The sequence below is a fragment of the Copadichromis virginalis genome, linkage group LG1 (genome assembly GCF_057382275.1).
Source record: "Copadichromis virginalis isolate Kocher_CV1m ecotype Utaka linkage group LG1, C_Virginalis_male_GT1.1, whole genome shotgun sequence".
Taxonomy (NCBI): domain Eukaryota; kingdom Metazoa; phylum Chordata; class Actinopteri; order Cichliformes; family Cichlidae; genus Copadichromis; species Copadichromis virginalis.
In genome coordinates, this window is record NC_140618.1 from 31,343,146 (window position 1) to 31,369,522 (window position 26,377).

At 42.9% G+C, this 26,377-nt stretch overlaps 1 protein-coding gene and 1 long non-coding RNA gene across 5 annotated transcripts in view; one reads left to right on the plus strand and one right to left on the minus strand.

The window, feature by feature from the left end:
* The window catches only part of neo1a (neogenin 1a), a 156,233-nt gene that overhangs the window by 125,175 nt on the left and 4,681 nt on the right, over nucleotides 1-26,377 (plus strand). For 2 of the 4 annotated variants that reach the window (XM_085459301.1, XM_085459310.1), the window contains exons 9-26: nucleotides 1,864-2,018; nucleotides 3,990-4,138; nucleotides 5,727-5,865; nucleotides 6,588-6,637; nucleotides 9,131-9,272; nucleotides 11,087-11,197; nucleotides 11,312-11,506; nucleotides 13,156-13,251; nucleotides 16,954-17,177; nucleotides 20,366-20,504; nucleotides 21,655-21,762; nucleotides 22,088-22,282; nucleotides 23,236-23,268; nucleotides 23,503-23,568; nucleotides 23,897-24,023; nucleotides 24,182-24,426; nucleotides 24,965-25,057; nucleotides 25,394-25,561. In XM_085459301.1, coding sequence (XP_085315427.1) covers nucleotides 1,864-2,018; nucleotides 3,990-4,138; nucleotides 5,727-5,865; nucleotides 6,588-6,637; nucleotides 9,131-9,272; nucleotides 11,087-11,197; nucleotides 11,312-11,506; nucleotides 13,156-13,251; nucleotides 16,954-17,177; nucleotides 20,366-20,504; nucleotides 21,655-21,762; nucleotides 22,088-22,282; nucleotides 23,236-23,268; nucleotides 23,503-23,568; nucleotides 23,897-24,023; nucleotides 24,182-24,426; nucleotides 24,965-25,057; nucleotides 25,394-25,561 — 2,435 coding nt within the window. The remainder of the gene's footprint in view (nucleotides 1-1,863; nucleotides 2,019-3,989; nucleotides 4,139-5,726; nucleotides 5,866-6,587; nucleotides 6,638-9,130; nucleotides 9,273-11,086; nucleotides 11,198-11,311; nucleotides 11,507-13,155; nucleotides 13,252-16,953; nucleotides 17,178-20,365; nucleotides 20,505-21,654; nucleotides 21,763-22,087; nucleotides 22,283-23,235; nucleotides 23,269-23,502; nucleotides 23,569-23,896; nucleotides 24,024-24,181; nucleotides 24,427-24,964; nucleotides 25,058-25,393; nucleotides 25,562-26,377) is intronic. The other 2 variants (XM_085459317.1, XM_085459326.1) reach the window with 2 other exon arrangements.
* Nucleotides 1-26,377, minus strand: part of LOC146719043 (uncharacterized) — a 79,901-nt gene that overhangs the window by 50,013 nt on the left and 3,511 nt on the right. The gene's annotated exons all lie outside the window — the stretch shown is intronic.

Below are 26,377 nucleotides of genomic sequence, written 5' to 3' on the forward strand. Positions count from 1 at the left end.
GAAGATAAAGTTAGTGCAATGAATACCTCTGAATGTTAATCCATCAAGATGTTTTATTTTAAAGCTGCTCCCGTTACTGCGGATTTTATATTTTCCATTCCCACTTAAAAAAAAAATAAAAAACTAAACAAAAGAATGATGTGGCAGTGTGGAAAGGCCACTGGGACTCCTTCCACATAGAGAGCATGTGATGAAGAGGGACGTGCAGATGCAGAGGGAGAGTAGCTGTGGGTAAGTGGCATCTCAGCCACTCTAAGGTACAAAAAGGATTATTTTGATGGAAAACGCATTTAAATTGAAAGTTTTCAGAATGGAGGGTTTGGGTTTTTTTGGGAAGTTAATGGATGCCAACTAATGGATTAAAAAAATAATGAGGCTTACTAATAATGACACTTATTTTTAAGACTAGGAAGTCCTGTATTAATCAACTTCATTATCAAAGCCAATGTTACAAAGTGCCTCCAAGAAATACAGGAAAAGAAAATTTAAAGTCTCAGCCAAAAGATAATATACATATAAAATCTAATTGAGCCTTTTACACATTAAAAGAAAGACACTGATGTGACCTCCCTGTGTTGGATCAGGTGGATCGCAAGATCCTGAATGCCAAAATTACAACTAAAGAAATTACTAAATCTATTGTGTATTATAAAATGGTAAAGATGGTAAGAGTCCAGGCCCAGATGGGTTAGGGAATGAATTTTACAAACAGCTCAAGATCAAACTTGCTCCATATCTATTTAAACTGTACAACCATGCATACAATGTGGGCACCTTACCACCAACATTGAATAAAGCAGTTATTACTGTACTCCCAAAAAACGATAGTCTTGGAGGAAGTGGGATCATATAGACCTATCTCTTTATTAAATTCGGATCAAAAAAATCCTGGCTAAAATACTAGCGAGTAGACTCGGTATGGTAATAGATAAACTGGTACATTCAGATCAAACAGGCTTTATACCAGATAGGAGCTCCTTTAACAATCTAAGACGTCTATTTAATATAATTTACTCCTCTAAGGCGCAACAGGACCTACTTATACTTAGCTTAGATGCCGAAAAGGCATTTGATCATGTTGAGTGGCCCCATCTCTTTGCTGTCTTAGAGAAATTTCAATTAGGACAAGATTTTATTTCCTGGATAAAATTACTGTATAAGAATCCCACAGCCAGAATCCTTACAAACCAAACATTATCCACTCAGTTTAAGCTCAGCAGAGGGACACGACAGGGATGTGTTCTTAGTCCATTACTGTTCACTCTTGCTCTGGAACCCCTGGCACGGACAATTCGCACTCACGCTGATATACATGGTTATGACACAGCATATACCTCTAATACTATATTGCTCTATGCTGATGACATTTTACTATACATAACAAAACCCCAAACTTCCATCCCAGCAACTCTCTCCGTTATTGACTAATTTTGGCACCTTTGGCGGTTAAGGGATCAACTGGGGAAAAAGTAAGTATTGCCCATCAAATTTGAAAGCAGTGAGTGGCTTGCATCTCTACCATTTAAAATAACTTATGTGAAAATTACATATCTGGGCATCTCAATAACAAGAAAATATACACGAATATATAAAATATACAAGAAAAAAACACCATTCAGTTTTGGAGGACACTCCCTATCTCATTGATAGGAAGAGTGAACTCAATAAGGATTTCTTCAAAAAGTTGGATGCCATTATTATGCACATGTGTTTGGCACCAAGATATTAGGTGCTCTAAATGCCACTTCACTTTGTTTCTTGCAAACCAGCATTAAACAAAACCTTCTGGGTAATTTAAGGTCAGAATGATTAACTGTTCTGTTACCTGTCTGCGTGCGACCCACCCCCACCCCCCCCTATCAGGGAGCGAGTCGTGAATACCAGTCGTCCAGGGGAGATGCAGGTCACCATCCAGAACCTCATGCCAGACACCAAATATCGCTTCAGGGTTGTGGCCCACAATAGCAACGGCCAGGGCGAGAGCTCTGCAGCGCTCAAAGTGGCCACCCAAGCTGAAGGTAACACTCTTGCTCACTTACTCCACACACACACACACACACACACACACACACACACACACACACACACACACACACACACACGTTTATATGTGCTCGGTAAACAGGACACATAAACACAAAGCCACACTCTAGCCAGTTTGTCGGAAGCGTGCTCACACTGCTCACACTGATGCAAACAGGATGCACTCAAAGGAAGCACACAAGAGGCAAATAAACATTCGCACAAACAAATATTCACTCATATGCAGTATACACTCAATTCAAACAGAGACATCCCATATTCCCCGCACACATGGGCACACACAGAGAAGGCTGTTTAGTGCTGTTCGTTAAGGCAGACCACCCAAGAGCAGACCAGAGAAGCGCTGCATTTTCTTCTTTTAAGCCGCTTCTTGTTTACTTTTGTTTACATTTACTTGAATCTTCCGTGTGTTTGGCTCAAAACATGCCTACTTGAGTGAGGAATGCTGGAAATTAGTATTCCAGATTCCAACACTCTCCTCTTCCAGTCTACTGAGAAACTTATTAGGATGTTTTGAATAGAGGACACATAAGCCCGACTGTAGGACGGAGTAGCAAAGTGGTTCCCTTCCTCTCCTCTCTCTCTTTGTGTTTGAGTGTGTAAACCTCTCTGTAGCTGCTGCTCCAAAATCACTTGAAAGTGCTGTGAAGGGGATTTCCCAGCACACTGTCAGACTGTGGACAACCCTCTCCTCTCGACCAAGCTACAGCTCAGTCACTGTCACTTTGTAGGTCAGCTGCTGTTTCTCTACTTGTGTCCTTGGTTGGAGGGCGGACGAATCAACACACAAAAGCACACACGCTACATCTTAATGCCCGGCAGCAGGAGCACAGCCACCCAGGGGGATAGCAGTGAGGGCGGGCTGTAGCTGTGCCGTATGTCTCTGTCGCGTGTGCGCGCCTTTAATGTAAGAACATGCTACGAACTGGAGCTTAAACTGTTGACCTGCATCCGAGTGCCAAGCATGTGCAAACCACACTCCCTCTGTATCACTTCTCTTTAGAGACGGGCTTTACACACCTGCACACACACACACACAGTCTCTCACCCTTCTAACATCTGTGCACGCTAACAAATGGGAGCTTCTTTCTTCTGGCAGGAACACCTGCAGCTAATGTCTACAAGATGTATCCAGAGCAGACATATAGCATGTCTGACAGCTGGCACTTGAACCTCAGAGTCACTGCTTGATTTTAAATCCGATGGGCCACAGTACAGACACAACAAGTAACATGTACATATACGTAGACACAGTGTAGTCACAGATTATTAGAACGGTGATACACATTTTGTTACGATAGCTGCGTCTTTGAGCACGCTGCATATTACATGAAATATTTAGTTTGAGGTTCCTGTCTGCTTTCATTTACGTTTGCACCAGATAACCAGTGCAGTTCTGTTTCTCCATAGCCTCCTGCACCAGAGTTATGTAGCAGATCAGCTCCCGCTGCAAAAATAACTCAGCGCTAATTGTAAAAGTGGACTACATCCCATATTCATCTAGTATACCAGCATATTATGAAGCCAGGATAAGACACATATAAATATACATTCTGTTTCTGCTGCCTTAATTTACTAATCAAGTGCAATACAATAAACAGGCTACCACATTCAAAGGTAGCAGGATCTCAGCGGTGATGGGATATTAGATGCATACTGATGTTTTTGTTGAAACTTCCGCTTTTGTTCTGGGAATAGGAAGAAAATCAGCACGCTGGCAGCCCAGTCCAGAGGGGGACAATTTGGCGTCAGTGTTAGCGCTGGGAAATGTGACTGTGAGGTAGCCAAGAATATGTCTTAGGTGGTAAGAACTAGGAATTGGTAAATTAGTTTCTTTCTCCCAGATGAGACACAATAAAAATGAAGAACGGTTCAAGATAAGAGAACAAAATGGTCACACTTGCTGCTTTTCTAATTTCTGTCCACCTGTGATATTTCGTCACCAGTCCAAGTACCCGGCCCGGCTCCTAACCTGCAGGGGGTGTCCAACACGCCGACCTCCGTTTCTCTCAGCTGGGACAAACCCCTCACTGGCAATGGAGAGATCCTCTCGTACAAGTTGTACTACACGGACAAGAGCGTCGGCAAAGAGCAGGTAGGGCGTGAACCACACTCCAGGGACAAACTCACGCTGCTCGAGCGCCTAGCGAAGACTTTTTTGAATTCAAAGGTTTGCAGGTAGCAAAGACATAAACAGGTGTCCAAAACCTTTTGCCTTAAATTGCAGCTCATCTCTTAAAATGAAGCTACAAAGTGCTTCACAATAGATTTTAAAAACCAATGAATTAAAAACACATTAATCGGAGAAATAAGTCGAAAATTAAAGTAAAATTGAAGATTTGCATGATTGTTTTTTTATTATTGAATTCTAAACAAGATTGTCCTGAAACATATGTCACACCGCTTGCTTTGCTACGTCGTCTTTGTGTTTTGCTTTTCTTTTATCGGTGATAAATTGCTTAAATCACCTGAAATAAGTGCAGACTTTAAACAGATGCAGCGTGTGCTCACTGCTCACAGTTTACCCTGTGAGCGAGGCATAGTGTGTGAAGCTGATGCCTGATTTCGCAGGGCCCATTAGATAAAATGCGTACAACTGATTGGTTTCTCATACAAATTGTGATGAGGTAAGAATCCCTAATCATTTGCCAAGACCCTTTGTGCTGATTTTTGGCGGCGTTCTTAATGATTCATCGTCTCACAGAAACAGCAGGGCATTGTGCTAAAAGAAAGCAGATATGATTCACTTGGTGCTTCTCTGCAGGACTAACTCTGTCACAAGAGTGGAATCGAGCTGCTTAGATATTGAGTCAACCCCAGCAGTAGCAGTGTGCAAGCCAGTGAGGCATTAAAAAGCCTTTAATATGATAATGGATGAAACGTCAGCCGGTGCACTGAGTAATGATGCCTCAGCTCCTTGGAGGAGAGAGCCAGAGATGAGGTGAAAAACGGGGAGAGATGAAGTGGTAGTAAAGGAGAGGTGAAGGAAGCGGACTGAGAGAGAGAGACACAGTGCTGAACCGATATTAAATATTGAAAGGGCAGAGGGAAGACGGGGACAACATATGATGCAAATTCAAGGGTGACGTGGCCAGAGGTAATCAGCTGACCCAAGTTCAGAGGTCAAGGAATGGACCGCTCTGGAAGCAAGATTAGAGTTTCCTCCAAGTGCCTTTTTTTTCTCCAAATGTCACAACCAAAGAGCTGCATGCAAATAGGCTTGAAGTAATTGGACATGTGTCAGCGTGCCCAATTTGTAAAGCAAAGCAAGTCAAAATCACAGAAGGCACAAATTGCGTCTCTGCGGAAGACGACATTTTCACACCGAATTACAAACACAAATGTTAGCGTGATGAAACGATGAAGGCTGGCGTCACATTGTGAAGCTACTGGAACGGTCCTAAATGTCTGCGTTTATCAGACTGCTGTTGGCTGTGAAATACTATAAAAATGCTGCACTGTAGTGCTATCAGTGTTTTTGTCTTTTTCTGCAGGTAATCATAAATGTTTCCTTTTCGTACAAGCTTCACGTGTTCGGTTTTTGTTTTTCCCGTTGTTCGTAAACATCGAGATGTCGGTGAGCAGCCGTGAAAGTAGAGGCGTGTTTGCTTTTTAAGCAAGGGAAGTCGCACGATTCTCAATTCACTGACAAGTTCCTCTCCTTCCCTCCTTTTCTCATTCAGGATATTGACGTAGACGGCCAGTCGTACAGCATGGCGGGGCTGAAGAAGAACACAGAGTACAGTTTCCGTGTGGTGGCCAACAACAGGCACGGTCCTGGCGTCTCCACTGAGGACGTTGTCGTTCGCACCCTGTCTGACGGTTAGTGGACTGATGAAGTGTAAATGTACCAACACTAATTTGACTTTTATTGTAACACCACTGAAATGGTAACTGGAAATGTTCCTATATAGTGCTTTTCTGCTCTTCTTGAGCACTCAAAGCTTTTTGCTTAACATGTCTCACTTAACAGTTTTGGGGGGTTTTTAAGTACTTTTCTGCCTTAAATTCACACACATTCACACTCAAACTCTTTGGGAACAACTCAAGGTTCAGTACATTGCCCGAGGATATTTGGCACGCAGACTGGAGCAGCCAGTAATCAAACATCACTGCTCTACCTCCTGAGCTACAGCCACCACAAAAGCATTTGAAAAGTTGGGGTATAAAGAGTATTGAAACTATAAAATACATCTGGTGAGGTAAATGTGTCATCACACACCGTTTCCTTGCTGTATTAAAGGAGCTAATGTGGATTTAGCAAAGGAGGACAAAGGAGGGTTGATGTGAAACAGGATTCTAACAATAAGGTGACTTGAAGGCAGAAAAGGAAGCGGCTGAAAGAAGGAAGACAACCCCGGCTTCCACATCATGTCCAATCAGCAGTCCAAAACTTGAGGTTCTCAGTTAATGGGGCTCTGTTTACAACGTTGTTCTGTCCAGTTAATTAATAACTTGATTGTTTGAGCTCTGCCAAAATGTAGATTTCTATGTTTTCTTTAGTTTTACACTAACAAATTGTTGGTGTTTTCATTTTTCCACAGTACCAAGTGCCCCGCCTCAAAACCTGACCATCGAGGTCCATAACTCAAAGGTGAGGTTTATTTGTCTCGACTGAAGGGAGCGTCGACGGACCTTTTTAACTTGTTTAGGTTTCTCTGTTGCCTTGTTGAGGACTTAAGCTACAGGTACACCTAAACTGCCTGCAGACTGTTTGTTGTACAGCAATTGCGTTTATGTGTTTGCTTGAGCAAATCCGCCTTCACCCGCCCGCTCGTTCGCTTACTCGCGCACACAAACAGTTGAACAGATACATAGCCCGCAGGCCAGTGCACCGTTGTTGCTGTGTTATTAGTTGCGTCAGATCCTTGTAGCCCCAGCTGGTTAAGAGGGCGTGTGAACCCTCATCGATCTCCTCGTCGGCAGGAGACTCGCCTGTCAGAAGGTTTTATCCTCAGTATCACTCCATCCGTACAGAAACTGGCACGGGAGCCTACAGCTCAAATCTGATAGGATACAGGAAGATGCGGGCTAACTAAAACTGATACTCAGGTAGAATTTATAGGTCGAATGAAGTTAGACATCTAGTTGAAACCCAACATAACACAACTCATAATGAATGTAAGTTGGAAAAGTTAACTTTTCAACCAATATCGGTTCATTAAGTGCAAACGGTTAGAAGTGTGATGACTTACCAGTTTCCAATTCACCCTCTGTAATAGAGATCTCACTTTCTCACTCACCTTTTGTTTTTTTTTGTTAGCAGGCTTATAGGCAACGTGATAAAAAGATTTACTTGTTTAAAAGTGAGATCTCATTTTATCTGGATTCAATTTTCTCTTTGGAGCAGAGATAACTGGATCAATTTCTTTTTTTTCCCCCACAGCTCAGCCAACAAGTCCTGGCATCCTCTCAGTCTTTTTAAGTTTCATTGTTAAATCCTGTTTATTTCAGCCGAGACATGCCGCAGTTCTCGCGTGACGCGCTTTATTTGATAAGGCTGCTGAGGTGGCTGCTGGCTGCACAACACGCCTCTGATTAAAACAGGAAACGGGCCTCGGCTGCCCATCATCTCAGCCATTTGATCTTCAAACAGAGAGCTGTAGGCCTGTTTATTGTACTTTCCCACCCGAGTGAGGGATTAATTTTTACAAAAGATGTTTCTCACTCATGACATGTGAGACAGCAATTGCAAAAAGAAAAAAAGAAGAGATAGGGAAAACCTCGGGGTGTGTGCACTGACTACAAAAACGGCAACCAGCACTTTTGGCCCTTTGCGGGTCGATGCTTAGCACAAGTGAGGGAAAACACTGACAGACAATCCTATCACACACTCCCAGCCTGAGTTAGAGCTAGCCACCCATGCTGAGGGATCCTCTGCTGAGATTTGTAGAGAGAAAATGCTCTCATGCTAATTTTAAGAGTAAAATGAAGCGGGCTCAGTCTGTGGAAGGGACATGAATAGTTTTCTGAGAGGATAGTGTGCGTGAGGCCAGCTGTCCCTCCTCACTTTGGCCCGGACCAAGCGGTTTAAAGCTGTGAAACAAACATCTGACAGATTTCTTCTTTTTTTCCCCTTTAAGTGTCATTCAGTAATTCATCTCATTTTCTCTTTTTGTTGTCGTTGTCTTTCACTTTGAGCGTAAACAAGCCATTAAAAGAATAATTACAGTACAATTATTTAGATACAAACCATTTATGCAATTAGTTCGGTACACCCAACCAAAGTGGAAAAGAGCTAATTAACATTCATTTCATGTGTGGTCTCCTCTTTGGGTCCTGTCAAGCAGAAAGGTGCATCTTTCACCTACAAGGCAACCTGATCATCGTGTTTTCTGATCTTACTTCTCTGGGTTTTTTGTTGTTGTTGTATTTTTTTGCTTTTGGCATCAGCCTCTTCACCTTCCCCTGTGAGTTTACAAAAGTCAATTAAACTGTTTTTTGTGATTAGCGCCAGGAAGGTAGAAACGCAACAGACATGACGAGCCGGGGCCGATAGTGTAATAAGAAAAATGGAAATAATTGAACACACTTCACACAAATTTAATTTGTGCAATTCCCTCGACTCTGCTGGGGAGGAGCGCACGCGTGCCCTGTGCGTGTACTCGGGCTTTTGTGCATCAGTGCGACAGTGGGGAAGCGTTAATTAACTCCCACGCTGAGCCACCCCCCACCTATCTCTTTAAACACACATGGGCACACAAAAACTCAGCAGCGCACATCCCAAAAGAGTGCAGCGTGGGCCCGCCAGCAGAGCGTCTTGCCTTCATCTCTCTGCCTCGGTGTCTCTGCAGGCTTAACCTGACCACACACCTCGCTTATCATCGCAACTTTTATTATTCATAGTCATCTCTTCCTAATGCATCTGTTTGCGCTGCATCTCTCGCGCTCACGGGGGTGTTTGCTCGATGTGGGTCTCCCTCTTGTTTGGACCGCGGTGACACTGTTAACACAAAGGTCCACGCCAAGGTGCGTGGGAAGGTGCGATGCCGCCTGCTAAACTGTGAGGTCACCTTTACAGCTACAGGCCCCAAAAGTACTTGCTAAACATGACATTCTGTTTCATTTACACCTTTCCCCGTCTCAGAGCATCATGCTTCGGTGGCAGCCTCCGCCCCTGAGCGGCCAGAACGGGAAGATCACCGGCTACAAGATACGATACCGGAAAGGATCCCGCAGGAGCGAATCTGAAACCACTGAAGGCACCCAGCTTTACAAGCTCATGGATGGTAATGAATAAAAAAATTGTGACTAATGACTTTTTGAATAAATCCGTCCTCTTCCCTCAGACCAGTGGAAGTGCTTATGAATGTATTGCATTTATTACCATGTGTACAGGAAGAGTTTAGCTATAAAATTTACCTCCAGTTACATTCAGTGGGTGTTCAGGTGTGGGAAGAGAGCCACCATAGTTCACATCTGCTAGTAAAATGTTTCTTGTATGTGCTTGGCCTTTTAACCCAGTTTGAAAACAAAGTCTCCAAACCACCCTGGATACGCAGGTTCAGAACCGGGTTTGAAAGACGGATCATTTAGAGCTATACACGCCCTGCAGCTACGAAAAGTCATCCCATCACCAGATAAAAAAGTGCAAAGACAAGTTGGAGAGGAGACATGAACAGTTTTCTTAACAGGCAGTGCTGTGAGCAAAAGACTTTGCTGTACAGTTATGGACACATGCATCACTGTGCACGTCTGCAGGGTGTTTTTAGAGCTGTACACAAAAACAATGACATCACTGTGATGGTTTTATGCCCTCGTCTAAAAGCCCAAAAGTGATACAGATGCATAGATTTACATATCGAATCAGATTTTAAAATGATGGATCCACAAAGAATTCCCCTTTTTGACGTTTTCACTGAGCCCTAAGCTCAAACTTTTATGCTATCAGACTCCATGTCATCTCTATATTTTAGTATCTTTATCTGATGCGTCTTGGAAAGTGTGAGCTGTGTCTGATGGGGTGCAGGATTTTCTTTAAAAAATTTTTTTTATAAATCTCTTATCTTGAGCCTGAAGATGCGTATCGGATGATTTATGGGATTAGTCAGACTAACTGCGGGCCTGTTTATTTACTCAACATCCACACATCAGTTTCTAAACCCATTGCAATTGAGTTACATGTCCTATTGTACCCTAACATTACCCACCGCTATCAGCAAAATATGCACAATATCGCAAGAGAGGCACGGCAGCGGTGATTAATATTAGATGTCGTCTCAGCAACTTTCAAGTGGCCCGGCTTCACGCTGTGTGCTGCATCAAAGAGAATATACACTTAAAAGTTGATTTTTGTAGAACATTCTGTGGGGGGGGACACAGGGGTGTTTGTTGGTTCAGAAGCGTTTAGAAGAAGATGTTGTAGCCTCGGAGGCACGGATGGTTAGGCAGTCTTCAGAAGCTACCCCCAAGGGCGGCCCAGAATAGTGGGTACAGAGCGAAGAGAGTACAGGATTAGCATGTAGCGTGCAAATGGGACAATACGGCGATGATGAAAAATTTTGCAGCAAATTAATACAGCAACACATCATTTGTCAGCAGGCGTTCCCCTCTTCTCTGAATACCAAAGCTGGCACCCAGCGGTGTTGCAGCTCACTCTAAGGGAGATATAGCTTTAAAATATGAATTAATCCAGACTACCATTTTTTTTAAACTTCTGCTCTTAGTGTCTCTACTTTTGTGCTACTTTTTATCAGACACTCTCTTTTTAACTTGTTTTAAAGGCTAGTGTTGTGTTTTTCTTTAAATCCCATTGAATCGTACTCATCAGATGTGAAAATAAAATGTAATCAACTTTAATATAGATTAGGCGAGTTATGGATTTTCTCCTTAAGCCGTGGAGAGACGTATCAGGTATCTGCTTTAAAATATTTGTGTTATTGAAAGCCCAACTGACCCAGCCAATCAGAGCGCACCAGTAGTAAAACCAGGACTGAGAGAGGTTTTAATGGAGGAGTTGACTTGGCGGATCATTTTGGCCAAAGCTCTATTTAAATACTCCAGTTTTGAATCTCAGGCTGATGTGTTGGTGTTGCCCGTCCAGGTCTCGAGCATGGAACGGAGTACTCCTTCCGAGTGTCAGCCATGACGGTAAATGGCACGGGACCGGCCACCGAGTGGATGACGGCAGAGACGTTTGAGAGCGACTTGGATGGTAACGTCAGCTGTTTTACTAAACCGGAAGCTGTCACTTGGTTTTGAGCAATTATTTATTTTAGCATTTATTTTTCCTCCTCATCTGAAGTTTTTCCTGCTTCTCCCCCATCAGAGTCCCGTGTTCCGGACCAGCCTAGCTCGCTGCACGTCCGGCCGCTGGTCAACAGCATCGTGGTGAGCTGGACGCCGCCGGAGAACCAGGACATTATGGTGCGCGGTTACGCGATTGGCTACGGCATCGGCAGTCCACACGCGCAGACCATCAAAGTGGACTACAAGCAGCGCTACTTCACTATCGAGAACCTCGGTAAGAACGGTCGCTCCCTTTTTGTTCTTCACATGTGTTTCTTTCAGCTTTTTGTATCGATGTGTGCACATTCTTGTCCCCAAAATAGTTACACATAAGGATCAAATACTAATGATCCACGTGTCAAATCATTATCAGACAAAATGTTAATGTGATCTATTTGATGTGATACTTTATACGCTAAGTTTAATTAATGGTTTGTGTATTATAAGCAAACACACAGGCAGACGCACAAGCACTGAATTAATTCATCTGTACCCCACAGTGAGTGTTTAGAGAATTAATAAGATCCTCTCCACCACACGCCTGAGCTGCTAATTATACAGATTGGCCTAATGGGCACACAATAATTAAAGGTCATGATATTTGAATAAAATATTTGGTGGTTTTAGCACTCGCTGTCATCTAACCAGTTTTACCTCATTAAAATGTTCTGCTTCTTCTTTTGCATGAGGGCCATTTCTCCGCATGTGATCAATGCAGCCTTTGGGAAGCTCACACAAACTGTATTTGACTCTAAAACCTACATGATGAAATTAAAGTTAATTCCTTTTAAACCTCAGGAAGCTCTGCTCTGATAGAACCACCGTTCAAGAAACATTTGATTTTTTTTTTGTTCTTCTAAGTATATAATGCGCATCACACTCTATCATCACACTCTACTGCCACAGCTGATCACTGTCTAAATGCTGTAGTAAGGGGGCCTAGAAGATGGATAGAAAAAAGAGACACAGGGAGGAATTTTTCAACCATTTCTTCATATTTTTCTTCCAATGAGGCTTTCTGAAGGCCTTTCACAGTTTTTATTTGGACATCAATTTATTTTCAGTGATTTTTAGTCCAATCCCTTGAACCTGACCATTTTCAGAGTTTCGTCTCTTTAGCCACTTAACACTGACTTATGAATCATTCTAGCATACAAAAGACACCTAACTAAAGGAATGGATCAGCGTTGTGTCTACACATAGCAGATGACTTGGTGAAGAACAAATTTTACATTGTATCTTTAGGCACTTTGCTACTTAGCAGCCTGTCACAAAAACACAGAATTTGTTCCTATTTCTTTAGTAGAATCTGTGAAAAATGCCAAAGATAACAGTTTGACATACTTAAAATGGTATTGTTGACCCAACAATGTGAATCCCAAAGGGCTATTAGCTGAATATTAGCTGGTGTGAAGTGTGTCCCTAAAACAGAAAACATTTGAAAAAAACTGGACTAGTTGGGTCAAAAGAAGCGGCAGACGCAGTCTAAGGAGCTTGGAAAGAAAAGTGTCTTCAAGACTTTTCACCTCGATGAGAGGCGAAAAGTCCAGACGCTTTTCTTAGACTTCAGCAGATGAACTGCATCTGAATCATGTTTTAAGAGATCAAATCCGCCAAAGACCCACCAAACATACACCTGGCCTTTCAGCTGATCCATCTGATAGAAGAAGAAACATGTAAAGAGATGAGGGTTGGCTCAAGACTTTTACACAGTACTGTATATGTGCATAATTGAGGTCTCTATTATAATGGCTGTAATAGGACTGATTGTATTGAAATACTCGCTCTGCTAATATTGCAATCTCAAGCTGAGCGTCTCAAGAGTTTTGGTTGATGAGGTGGCTGCATCAATTTATTCCCCCCATCCTTCTCTTTCTCTCACAGACCCCAGCTCCCACTACGTGATCACACTAAAAGCCTTCAATAATGTGGGTGAAGGCATTCCCGTGTACGAGAGCGCCGTCACCAGAGCACAGTCAGGTAGGAACCAGACACATCCACATGTCGAATGGCTTTTCTTATTTGAAGCGATAGTGGATTTCTTACACCTTGAAGCGCTCAGAGGCAACATTTGAAGTGGTCACATTTAGTCTCTTCATCTTGTTGTTCTTCAGATCACATGTAATGTGAGCAGTGCTCCTTGCACCGTGTGGCTGTAAAAAAAAAAAAATTCTGAGTTACAGTTATTCGCTCTCTCTAATCCGCCGTCATTATCAGAAAAAATGTGTCTCGACTTCAAATTACCAGACAGATAATGGGTCATCGGGGAGTCTCACTGCTCTAATTAACTCTCTTCATCATGGCCCCCAGAATACTTGAGTCTCTTTTTAATCAAGTGAGCAAACCCCTTAATTTTTTTATCCCAGACTATCAGTCCTGATGTGAGAGTGATTATGGATATTTTAACCAGGTTGAACGGCAGAAGCTTTACTTGAGGTTTTTTTTTTTTAAGTAAAGAAGGAAAAAAACCTTCATCAGGCAAAAGAAGAATATTTTATGCAGCGACAAGTTTGTATGAAGTCTTTCATAACCGACTTCAAAAGAGCCTCATCACAAATGTTCATTATGCAATGTTAGCGTAATGGGATTTTGGCAGACATCAGCACTGACCTGAAATATCCAGCATCAGTCGAACTCTGAGACGCAGTTTTCTCTGTGCTGCAGACTAAAAACAGCCGCAGAATATGGACAGTCCTGTTAGGCTGCCAGCCACACAATTAAAAGTAGGACTTAAGTCCCAATCCTGGGTGCTTGACAAATGATCTTAAAGCGTGAGGCACTGCCAGTTAGACTGCATGTTCGTGGAGTTCACACAGATAATGTGACAGTGTCAGAAGACAGCCAGCCCATGCACCCTGGGGTGTCCCAGAATGTGGGCTGCACCCGCCTCTTTTTCCCATCCAGCCTCCCACCTCTCCGCTCAGCCTTGATCACTCTCAGTTTGTCTCTGCTGCAGCACTATTGCACCAACCAATTGAGGAGGGGTTGGATGCTGGATGACATGAATCACGTCAACATGCGTCGAGGGGGGGTGGCAGCCGGAGTGCGCGCACACACTCGCACGCTGTCATACTGTACCCTTCTCTCTATGACGCTTCCTCACATCCTCTCACATACACACTCACATACAGAGCTGTGCACACGCAGACCCCCTGTGGTGGCTTTGGCAACCCTTCGTCAGATCCAAACGTTTCCTCTCAAAGCAGAACCAAAGCCCACCACCATCGTCTGCTGCTGAATCCTCAGGGGCGCGTTCCCTTCCTGCCAGTTTGTTCAAGTCGGGATTAAAAAGACAAGCTGACCTACATAGTACTTTTACTTTTGAAAAAAACTGAGGAAAACTTGGTGAACTTTGGTTGAGAAAGTGCTAGGCTGAATACTTTATAATACGACGCTTAACTGAAAAGCAGGAAATGAAATATTTCACCTCTATTTCAAAAAGGTGTTTTTTTCCACAAGGGCAAGTCAGCCTTTTCTCCTTCACAATATTGAACGCTGTATTCTTCCAGCCTGGGTAAAGAAATGTAGCTTGCATGCCACTCCAAAACCTCAGTGCCTCTCCACAGCCGCATGAATGCTTGGCGCTTCATCACGCACACACAAACTCTGTGACTCAGTCTTGGGCGTATAATGAGGGCAGCTATGTACAGAGGCATCAAATGGAGCGAGGCAGAGAGTAGAGGGCCAACAAGTAGGCTGAGGAGGAGTGTCATCACGGGTGACGGACCAGAGCTTTTTCTCCAGTCACAGCTAAACCAAGGACAGAGCTGTGAGCAGTGAATTCACCGGCCACGAGGTCATCTTAAAGTGTTTATCATTCAGCATGATGGCCAGCAGCTGCCTGTTGGACCCTTAGTTTGAACCCCACTCAACATTTAAAAAGATATTAATATTACACTATGGAAGCTTTTACTTAATTACCTCTGGTTGAGTACTGCTGAGAATTGTGCAAACTGGAGAGACAGTAGTATTATGATATTGTTAGTATTCAAGTATTTGTGTTTTTTTACTGAATTATCTATGCATTTCTCCAAAATGCACCACACATACACTCACCGGACACTCATTTGGTACATCACACTTGTAATGGTTAGACCCTCTTTCCCTTCAAAACTGCTCTAATTCTGTTGACACGCATTTGGAAAGGTGCCGGAACGACCATAGTCCTGTATGCTGTTAAGATGACTTCATCACACAGCCAATCTGCTGTTCCCCCACCTTTATGACAAATTCTGACCCATCCGTCTGAATGTCGCATCAGCCGCCGAGGCTCATAAACCTCATAACGTTTTTTCCAGTGTCCTACTGTCCAAATTTGGTGAGGCTGTGAGAACCATGGCCTCAGTTTCCTGTTCTTAGTGGGAGAAGTGTGTGGTCCTCACCGCTGTAGCCCATCTGCTTCAATACGTTGTGTGTTCAGAGATGCTCTTCTACACACCCTGGTTGTAATCAGTGCTAGGAGTACTGTTACTGCTGCCTTTCTATCAGCTCTGGGCAATCGGCTCACTCTCCTCTGATCTCTGTAAACTCAGCAGTTTCTGAAATACTCAGGATGAGCATCACGTTTTTTTTTTGTTTTGTTTTGTTTGTTTTTTTTTGGGGTGGGGGCTCTTTATCTTGTTTACATGCCTAAAAGCATTGAGTTGCTGTCATGTGATTGCCTGTTTAGATATTTGCATTAGCAGTTGAGCAGGTGTACCTATTGAAGTGGCTGGTGAGTGTATATCCTAGTATAAAATTACCCATATTAAGTAAAGGCACTAAGCACAAAGCTGACTGTCTGAATCTAACACTTTTAAAGATGTTTGGTCGCATATATTTTCAGTTGTATATTTTTAAAAGAGTATACAAGTCATTGTCTAGCATTGATTCTAAGAGGGACTGCAACTGGAAGTAGGGAGCAACCAACCTCGCCCTCTCGCAGCAAGCTTTCCACCTTTGAGCCGCACAACAAAAGCAGCAATATGACACAAGCCCTCAACCGCAGGACCATTTGTTAGTGTCTCTCCCCTCTTCTGTGCCTCCAGGCTTCTTCCTTAAATCCTCAGTTTTCCTTCTTCAGTTTTCAAGAACATAATGCGCCTTCTCGGCAGCTCTCTGGGAAGATATTCCTGGGCACTCAGTGTCCCGTCTGTTCATCCACTTTGCTTTAAAATGTTGTAAAAGCTCCATGATGTAAACATCTGTAAATGCGTTTTGACTCTTTCTTTGAAATGACTGGGTTGACATTAATATGTAACTTTTGGCAGCGGGATTACGGGTGTCTTCTTTCACTCCGGTTTTCCATTTACTGTAATCTTTTCTTAATGAATAGAGTATCTCTTCCTCTCTTTCCGTAGTGCTACAGTTGATAGAGCAGCACATACTGTACTGTAGCTTCTGTAGATTGGTCTTATTGTAGAGGTCAGTGTCTGTTTTTCTAATAGAATCTTCTCTCTCCTTCTTTTCACCCTTCCCAATCCCATCCCTGTTGCACTTAACCATCCACCTCCCCCTCCTCCCTCACCATCGTCCTGCATTTTTAACGCATTAACCTTATTTCTTCCTCTGCGTCCCTCCCCACGTCCTGTTTTGGCTCCACTGTCTGATCCACCACGCTTCACATTCCGTTTTAATTTGCTCATTTTAATTTTTTGTGCGCATGCATGTTGGGTTTTATGGCCTGATGTCCTGACCCTGTAGACCCCGATGTTGACCTGTACGACCTCTTACATGCTCCATACACCCCAGTACCAGACCCTCTCCCCATGATGCCGCCGGTGGGCGTTCAGGCGTCGGTGCTGAGCCACGACACCATCAAGGTGACCTGGGCCGACAACTCGCTGCCCAAGAGCCAAAAGGTTACAGATAACCGCTACTACACAGTGCGATGGAAGACCAACATCCCTGCCAACACTAAAGTGAAGGTAAGAGATTCTTCTTTCGCATGATTGCATTCAGTTTATCAGATTTACAATTCGACATCAGTTCTTTAACCAAAGCAGGTTTAGTTAGACTTTTATTGTTTTTGGGTTTTTTTAATCTTTGGAGCTCATTCAACTGTTTCTGGTTCAGTTCAACGCTTTCAAATAAGCAACACATTTAGCACGGAGAACAAGTCAAATCAGATCGCTGTGTCCAAACATTAGTGATGCAGTAATATAGTACGATTTCAGTTTATTTCTGTGCATCCCTTCATATTCGTATTGATGCGCTGAAAATAAAAAGTGATGTCATATGAGGGCATATATAATTAAGTATTCCCACAGCAGCTCCCAAGCTCGGGGGCAGCATGCTATTTGTACAAGTGTGATGATCTGTTTTCATTCAACCTTTGAAGGGCTATAAAGAGGAACTGATCCTCTGCTCTGCACTTTTATGATCATCAGAACTCAGAACTTGCTCTTACATGATTGGTCGTCCTGTTCGTTAGGCTCGTTACTCTTACATGAAGTTAGCTTTTTTTTAAAACAGCTGGATTCTGAGTAGAAGTCTTTGTGTTATCAATGGCTGGAGTAAACAGTCCTTTAGCAGCTACTTTGTCAAGCAGAAGAGCAGCTGGTGCGTTTGTTTACAGTGCAGCCTCACACACTCATGTTCCTTTCATAAAGAAGCCTGTCAGCAACTGGTTTTCCCCCCATCTTTCCACAAGCAGCTACAGTCTGATTCCTTTCTGCGCTGGATGAAAATACAAAAAGTTGGTCAGTTACGTCCATAGGAAGTCAGACGTGTGCAGCTCCATCGCTCCTTTCAGTTTTAAAAAAGCTGATTCATTGAGATATTAGTTTGAGTTAGCAATAGCTTAACTTAGAATGACTCAGAAGAGCGATCAGCAAAGGGCGAGGGTGAAAGCAAACACTGGATCATATGATGCTGCATTTCCTGTAAAATTTAAATCAAGCAGGTGGTTAAGGCAGATCCCGAAACTAACAGACATTGGCACAGAATTGGATTAATCAATTAATCGCTTGAACAGCACCCTTTGAGTTGAAGCAGTTCAAGGACTGGCAGGATTGCAAACGTAAGTGGCCAAACAAATAGTCATGAACATGAGAAATGAAAATGAGGGAGTAACAATGTCAAGAGATGTATACAAAGATAGTGAGTGATTGTACTTGAACAGCTCAGCTAAACTAAACTTCATTTGAGGAATTTAAACAAGCAGATTTTCCTGTGTTAAAAAAAAAATTAGTTTTGGTTTGTTACAAAATCCTAACAATAGTTCTTCATCAGTGAAGAACACCACATGAGAATCGTACATTTATTTACTGGGATTAGTGTCCAACAGATGCAAATCAAGAGGCACTCTCTCTGAAGAGTTAAAATATTTGTAGTGACTGTGAGCCGAGCCTTGAACAGGCTGTTTGAGATTCCGATTCCAATTCCTGAGCTGCAGCTCAATTATGATGATTACTTATCTCCAAATAATAGAGCACAGCGGATGTGTGTGTGTGTGTGTGTGTGTGTGTGTGGTCCTTGTATCATGCATGTGTGCAAACCTGTGACCGAGCAGAGCTCAGATAAAGGCCGGCGTTTCCCGATAAATTATTCAACAAGGACGAGGCGAACTGAGAACTAGAAAAAGAGAGCGTAGATCTGACGGTGCATTCTCCATACCGCCACCTTGAAAGGTGTATGCACAAACGTACGGAGACTCAGTATCCAGGTCTTGCACCGGATGCTGGCACCCAGTGTTTTTTGTTTGAGGCTTCCATTGAACTGCAAAGGTTTGTTGTCACTCAAAGTGAAATGGAGGGAGAATTTGAGCGATGCCTTGTTACACAGCAGATTCATTAACACAATGTAAATCCACAACAGTACAGATATATGGAGTACTGCTCAGCTTGCTGCCATGAATGGATGCTTAAAACGTTTTGTGTCACTGAGGCTCATCACCAATCTAATATATTATGATGTCTATTAGAGAGGCTCTGAAACTTTACAGTACATCGTGTATGTAAACATAGCTGTACTCAAGAGGTATACCAGCAGTAAAGCCTTCACCTTAATGCCTCCCTTAGTGCAAGTCCACAGACACGCTTGTACATTATTGAAGGGATGACTGCTCTCTAACAGGCTGCATGGTTCTAAAGAACAGGGTGTTTTCATTTCCTATCCTACTGCCCTCTGTTTCACAGCCCCCAATGGAGAGCTGCACTTCTGCCATAGCACGCAACATTATAGACAGGACACTGGAGAACCTGACTCTGTGCTGCTACGACTACTTTTTTTCTCATGCTGGTTCATCCCAGTGGAGCTCGAGATAAATGTTGCGTAACTTCAGATTCTAAATAGTTCACTAGCGCTTAATAACGTATACAGATGTTTTGTAAATGATGCACTTTCTTTGTGGCACTGTGCACTCAGTCCATTGCAAAAGTCTTGCAATAAAACCCCACTTCATGAAGGTTTTAATGTTCAGGATATTAGTTGGTGGTTAAAAATGTAATTTATTTTTAAATTGACAGGTTTTGTTTTTTTTTGCTTTTGTTGTTTACCTGCCATATTTACTCTCAATGATGTAAATAGGCCCTGTTTTGGCTGTAACTGTGAGGTTGAATTAATACCTCTTCGGAACAGCTGCAACAAAAACCCAAGCATTATAAACACGGAAATTATTGCGGGACTGTTTCATCAGACCTTACTCATTTTAGCAAGGCGTACCTAATAAAGTGAAAACTGAGTATTTCGTATAAACATGATTGAAACCATCAAAAGATGGAAAGGATGTGGTTCCAAACACTGGATAGTGCACATAATGCCTCGTGAATGTGAATGCTTCACACTGGTAATTTATTTTAGAACTAAAACAGGTCTTACTGATCTGTGGAGCTGGTTTTATACTTGAAGGAGCATTTAAATGATTCTGAAACGCCGCCTTGCTTCAGCTTCTCAGTCGTGAATGTTTTTGTTCTCTCTGAGTTTGAAACTTGACGTGTTTAGTGTTTGGATTGTTAGTCTGGAAAAGCAAGACATCTGCAGGTGTTATTCAGTTAGTAAAAATCACACAGCTCTATTCTTTTCTCTGCCGGAAAACAGTTTCCAGGGTTGTTCGGCGGCTCTGCCGTCTCACAAACTGATTTCTTGTTTGCTGCTTTTGCTCGTTTTTCCCCAGATGGTCAACACCACCAACCTGAGCTACACGGTGCCAGATCTGAAGCCCAACACGCTGTACGAATTCTCCGTCATGGTGACCAAAGGCCGCCGTGTCAGCACATGGAGCATGACAGCCCAGGGCACCACCTTTGAGACCAGTAGGAGCACTGCAGACACGCAGACACAAACAACCGCGCATAAACACACACAGCACATACATGAGTACAAAGACACGAACACGACACCTACGGTGTAACGAGCCCCCCTGGCTGGCTCAGGAGTGACATTGTACTTCTTGCCGACCAAGGAAGGAGGAGGGGCAATGCTTGAAGATTATCAAGCAAGCTGTGACTCCACAGTGTAGTCCAGTAAAAACCAAAGACTGCCATTAACCCAAACAGTGAAAAGTAACTAAAATAGAAATTAAGGAAAACTGCAGCAAAGTTGGGGATTAATTGCAGGTGATAATTTAAGGAGAGTAGGTAGGGACTAACCATTCTTCCAAAATGTAATAATATTAATAGAAATACAGTTTATATTAAACTCTGGACCAGGTGTCTCAGCCTGAAGAGCAGTAAAAAATTCATGGATACAGTCAGTCTCCCTTAGACTACTTTTGGCTGGTCTTTCATTCAGGAGGGGTAGCCTGTTTGAAAAGCCATAAACTCCCTTTGTGTGTGTGGGTTTGTTTGTTTTTTAAAAAAAAGCTGGCTGCATAACTAACAGGTAATCAACCAACAAGCAAACTCTCAGTACCTGTACGACTTTAGCTCTGTGGGTGAGCAGGCAACCATATGGCCAGAAGCCAGTGGCCCAGGTTCGAATCCAACCTGGGGCCCTTTGCAGCGTCTCCTACCCCCTCTCTCTGCTTTCCTGTCTGTCTCCACTATCGCTATCAAATAAAGGCAAAATGCCAAAAAAAAGATAATATTTAAAAAAATAATAACCTGCTTTGAGATTACTAAAAGAAAAACAATTTCTTTTAATCTCTTGCATAAATATTTTTGAGTTTTCTAAAGGAAAGGTGAACAGCGTTTTTATTTCAGCCCACCCGGGGTTTGTCTCACAGCTGAGGAAATGGATGCTATTGTGTGCGTGTGCATCATCAACACACCCACACACACACACACACACAAGTATAGTATATAAAAACTGTAGCTTTTTAGTCCAGGGGGAATACTATCAGCATAAAACTTTCCACATTTTATTTATATCCTGAAATGAAAGTTAGTAGTAGGAACATGTGCATGTGTGTTATTTAACCTTCTCATCAGCTCGAACAATGTCTCGTCTCCATCCCTGTCACAGCTCCCAGCTCCGCCCCGAAGGATGTGACTGTGGTGAGCAAAGAGAACAAACCACGCACCATAATTGTCAACTGGCAGCCTCCCTCTGAGGCCAATGGAAAAATCACTGGTGAGCCCCAAAGCCTCTCTTGTCCTTCACACAGATTTCTCACTACTTATTATTTTGACCATTTTGTAGCATCTCTGCACTGCAATGGACTCACATTTAGGTGAAGAATTGATGTGCAGATTGTGAATATGTCTGGGAGCTGTCTGATCACCCAGCTGCAGACTGATATTTTTTCTGTAAAAGTAGATATCTTTCAGAAAAGTATGTAAATGCATCACTCATGCTCTCCTGTTGGGGCTCTTAAGAATAAAAACAATATCCGTGATCTTACTTTAAAACTACATTTTAAACAATTGCTCGTTGTTCTTGGCGTCTTCTTTTGTAGGCTATATCATCTACTACAGTACAGATGTAAACGCCGTGGTCCACGACTGGGTTATCGAACCAGTGGTGGGCAATCGTCTGACTCACCAGATCCAGGAGCTAACGCTGGACACCACCTACTACTTCAAGATTCAGGCCCGAAACTCAAAAGGCATGGGCCCCATGTCTGAGCCCGTGCAGTTCCGCACTCCAAAAAGTAAGTTTATGTGACGCACGTTTTTCACATGGCAGCATTTACAGACTGTTAAACAAAGTCAAAGGTCCATCGGTTAAATAGACGTTTAAGCTCTCTAACAAAAAGAAATGAGGACTGTGAGATGTTTAGTCATCACGTAGCTTTATGCATGTGTAAATAGGCAGCTCTTGGCTAACATATACACAGTACACAGCTTCCATAGCTGCCGTTATGTCAGGGCTTTGGGTTAGTCGTGGTGTTACTCTGCCCTCAGCTGTCTAAAAATCAACAAATGGGCCTTCAAGATTTTTGTTTTCTCAGACACAGTGACCGTCCTCGGATTGCACCGGCGTATTTATGTGATGTGATTTAAATTACAGATGGATTTTTTCCATAGAACATTCAACACATCATATAAGCTTAAATACATTTTATTCCAAACACCTTTGAGCACTTTTTCTATTGCTGCGTGAAACTCGTGAGCTATAACAAGGATGCTTTTCAAACCTTCTTGATTAATTTGGCTTGGGCTGCTAACTGATGAGTCTGCTAAGCAAATGTTGTAAAGAATATTGTAGGTTCAGTTTGTTTCTGCTTCTTACGGCTGATTTAGGTTTTAGCTGAATATATTTCATAAGCATCCACTCTTTTTAGAGAATGCTAATATTTAGGGCATAAAGTCAGTGTGTGTTGACTGTAGGAAGGTATTATATATATCAGTGTGTGTTTTAACTTCTGTATATGTTTTTCAATATACTTTCCTCTAATGTCAGTCTGGTTGTTTCTAGCATACTCTGTTTGGCTGCTGTCTGGTTTTCCTACTGGTTTTCCTTCCTATAGTTTTGCCCCTCTCTTCCTCCTCCTCACAATCCCCATCTCTCACTTTATTTCTGTCTCCCTCGCTGCTGTTTTCAGCTAACCACTTTTTTGCTTTTTATTGTCTCTCCCTCTCTGCTCTCCCTTGGCCTGTTAAGCTGAGTCCTCTGACAAAATGGCTAATGACCAAGGTAAACTCGCTCTCCACACTTTATCACTGCTGGACCGCACCCCCTAATGTTTCTCTTTTTCCAAGGACCATCTTCTACGCCAATTAGAAAAAAAAAAAGAAAGAAGGAAAGAAAAACTTAGTCCGTGTGACTGTGCTTGTGTAGTTTTTAAGATAATAAACATTTGACAGGCTCTATGTGGTGATAGAAAAGACCATTAGAATGACTTTTTGTTTTTCACCTATCTTGATTCAGCCTCAAATCTCACACCAAAGATGGGACCTTCAGGAAACCAACCTCCACGGGACCCTGTTCCACCAAGTAAGATTATAATTCCTCCTGCCTTATTTAGTGCTCATGCTCAGTTGTCATGTTGTCAGACACTACAGTCGTGCTGTAACCTGGACAAAGTTTCCCAAAAGTGTCCCCACGACTGAACAATGTAACTCAACCAACTCTTAGAAATGATCATAGACTAATAATTTATCACTTAGACGTGACTTATAAGTAACTATAGCCTCATATTTGTTTCAGTACAAATTTAAAACTATTTATTCTGATCTTGCATTTAATTTTTTTTTCTGTTGAAGTTCATACAGACATTAATGCGTAAAAGTTTGCACTCTAACTTTGATTTTCTCTTGCCGAGGAATTAAAGATGGGGAAAATCATATCCTGGTCATTGTCATAATCATCTCAGTGGGAGCCTTCACCATCATAGTGGTGGTAGTGGGGGCTTTCCTGTGCACGCGGCGCACCACATCCCACCAGAAAAAGTAAGACGCACTGTCCCGCTTTTACATTGCATGCTCTCTTTCTGTCTCTTTGTAATATAGATCTTCTCACTCTGTTTTATTAACCTACAGATCAGCTCCCTCCAGTATCTTTGACTGTTTTGCTGCTGTCGCTAACAGCTCTGTGTTCTCTCTGATAGAAAGCGGGCTGCCTCAAAATCTTCCAACGGCTCTCACAAATACAAGGGGAACTCCAAAGACCTGAAGCCACCCGATCTTTGGATTCACCACGAGAGGCTGGAGCTTAAACCCATGGACAAGTCGCCAGACCCCAACCCAGTCATGACTGAAACCCCCATTCCCCGCACCTCACAGGACATCACCCCTGCTGACAGCGGATTGGAGAGCAACCCCCACCTGCAGCAGAGGCGCAACTCCTACCGTGGTCAGTCTTGCTCAAGGCGGAGACTTAAAATGTGATGTTTTGGGAAAAGGGATGAAAGCGAAATGCCACCCTTGCTGCCTGAGCTTACATGCATAATAACATTGAGTAGACCTCTCTAGTTTGGCTGCAGACAGAAAACTACATTTTAAGAGTGTGACTTAAAAAAACGATGATTTTCAGGTAGGAATGAGGTAATATCCTCAGGTTTGCTTTCAGGAGGTTGCTGGAGGAGTCCTGAAGAGGTTTTTGTGTCATGAGTCAACACCTGTTCAATTTCTGTTGTTTTCCCGTGATTATCATGCAAAACATTTCATGCTTTTCATACATGCTGCCCATTACTCGTCATGATGCAGGTTTCTGCAAGTACAGTAAAGCTACTCAATGTAACTGTGACATTTAAAGATACAATCAAAACCCAATTAGTGCATTGATTAAGGATCCTGAGATCAGACGGATCGTTAATAAAAGGGGGGAAAAAAACGACAATCAATAGGGTAGCAGCTCTTTCTGATTGGCTGGTGTCCACCGTACCTTTTAGGCCACGAATCAGAGGACAGCATGTCTACACTAGCAGGCCGACGAGGGATGAGGCCTAAAATGATGATGCCTTTTGATGCGCAGCCGCCTCAGCGTAAGTGTGTGCGTGTGTGTGTGTGTGTGTTTGTGCAGTCGATTTGGAAACTCCTCACAAAACAATATGAAACTAGAGCACACAAAGTCTTAAGTTAACAACTTCCAAATGTTCCTTGTGGTTGTCTAATTAGAAAACATTTCATGCTTCTCGTGACATGTTAATGTTTCTGGGGATTTTTTGGTTTAGTGACTAAGCTGACAGAGAATATTGAAGTGTGTGTGTGTCACAGAAAACTGCATGTGTACATCTCATCGTCATCATCCTCATCACCAGTTGGTTAAACATCTTGTTGTGTTTGTGTGTCCGTGTATTCATGTCCATTTCCATTCACAGCCGTGATTAGCGCTCACCCCATCCATTCCCTCGATAACCATCACCACTATTATCACATGGGCAGCCTGTCGTCGGCGACACGCAGCTACCTCTACCACCAGGGCAGCGGGTACCCACGCCCGCACACCTGCACCCCCATCTCTCATCTAGACAGGGTGGACTCCACAGGTGAGACACTGCCCCCTGCTGGACAGCACGAGGAATAACAAAGAGGACAAGGGCACTCTTACCTTATGTCATAACCACTCACAGATTTGTCATTTGCTTATTCATTCCCATGCCGCTACCACCTTATGTTCATATTTGAGTTCTCCATAGTGTTACTAACCACTGTTGCTTTCCTTCCTAACATACTGGCTGTGCTCTTTACCAAGATAAACAAGGGAATGCAGTCGGATACACTATATTGCCAAAAGTATTCACACGTCTGCCTTCACATGGATATGAGCTTCTTAATGCATAGGATTTAATATATTGTTGCTCCACCCTATTGCAGCTTCAACTCTTCTGGGAAGGCTTTCGAAAAGGTTTAGGAGTGTTTCTTCTTCCAGAAGATCATTTGTGAGGTCGGACACTGTTATATGAGAAGACCTGACTTGCAGTCTCCGCTCTAATTCATCCTAAAGGTGTTCTGTGGGGTTGAGGTCAGGACTCTGTGCAGGGCAGTCAAGTTCTCATCCATGTCTTTTTGGGCTTTATGCGCTGGTGCGCAGTCATGTTGCAGGAAGGGAACAGGAACAGGAAGGGGCCGTCCCCAAACTGTTCCAAAAAAGTCAGGAGTATGAAATGGTACAAAATAGCTTTGTATGTCGAAGTATTAAGAGTTCCTTTCACTGGAACTGAGGGGCTGAGCCCAACTCCTAAAAAATACAACCGCACACCATAATCCCCACTCCACCAAACTTTACACTTGGCACAATGCAGTTAGACAAGTACCGTTCTCCTGGCCATGGAAACCCATTCCACGAAGCTCTCTACACACTG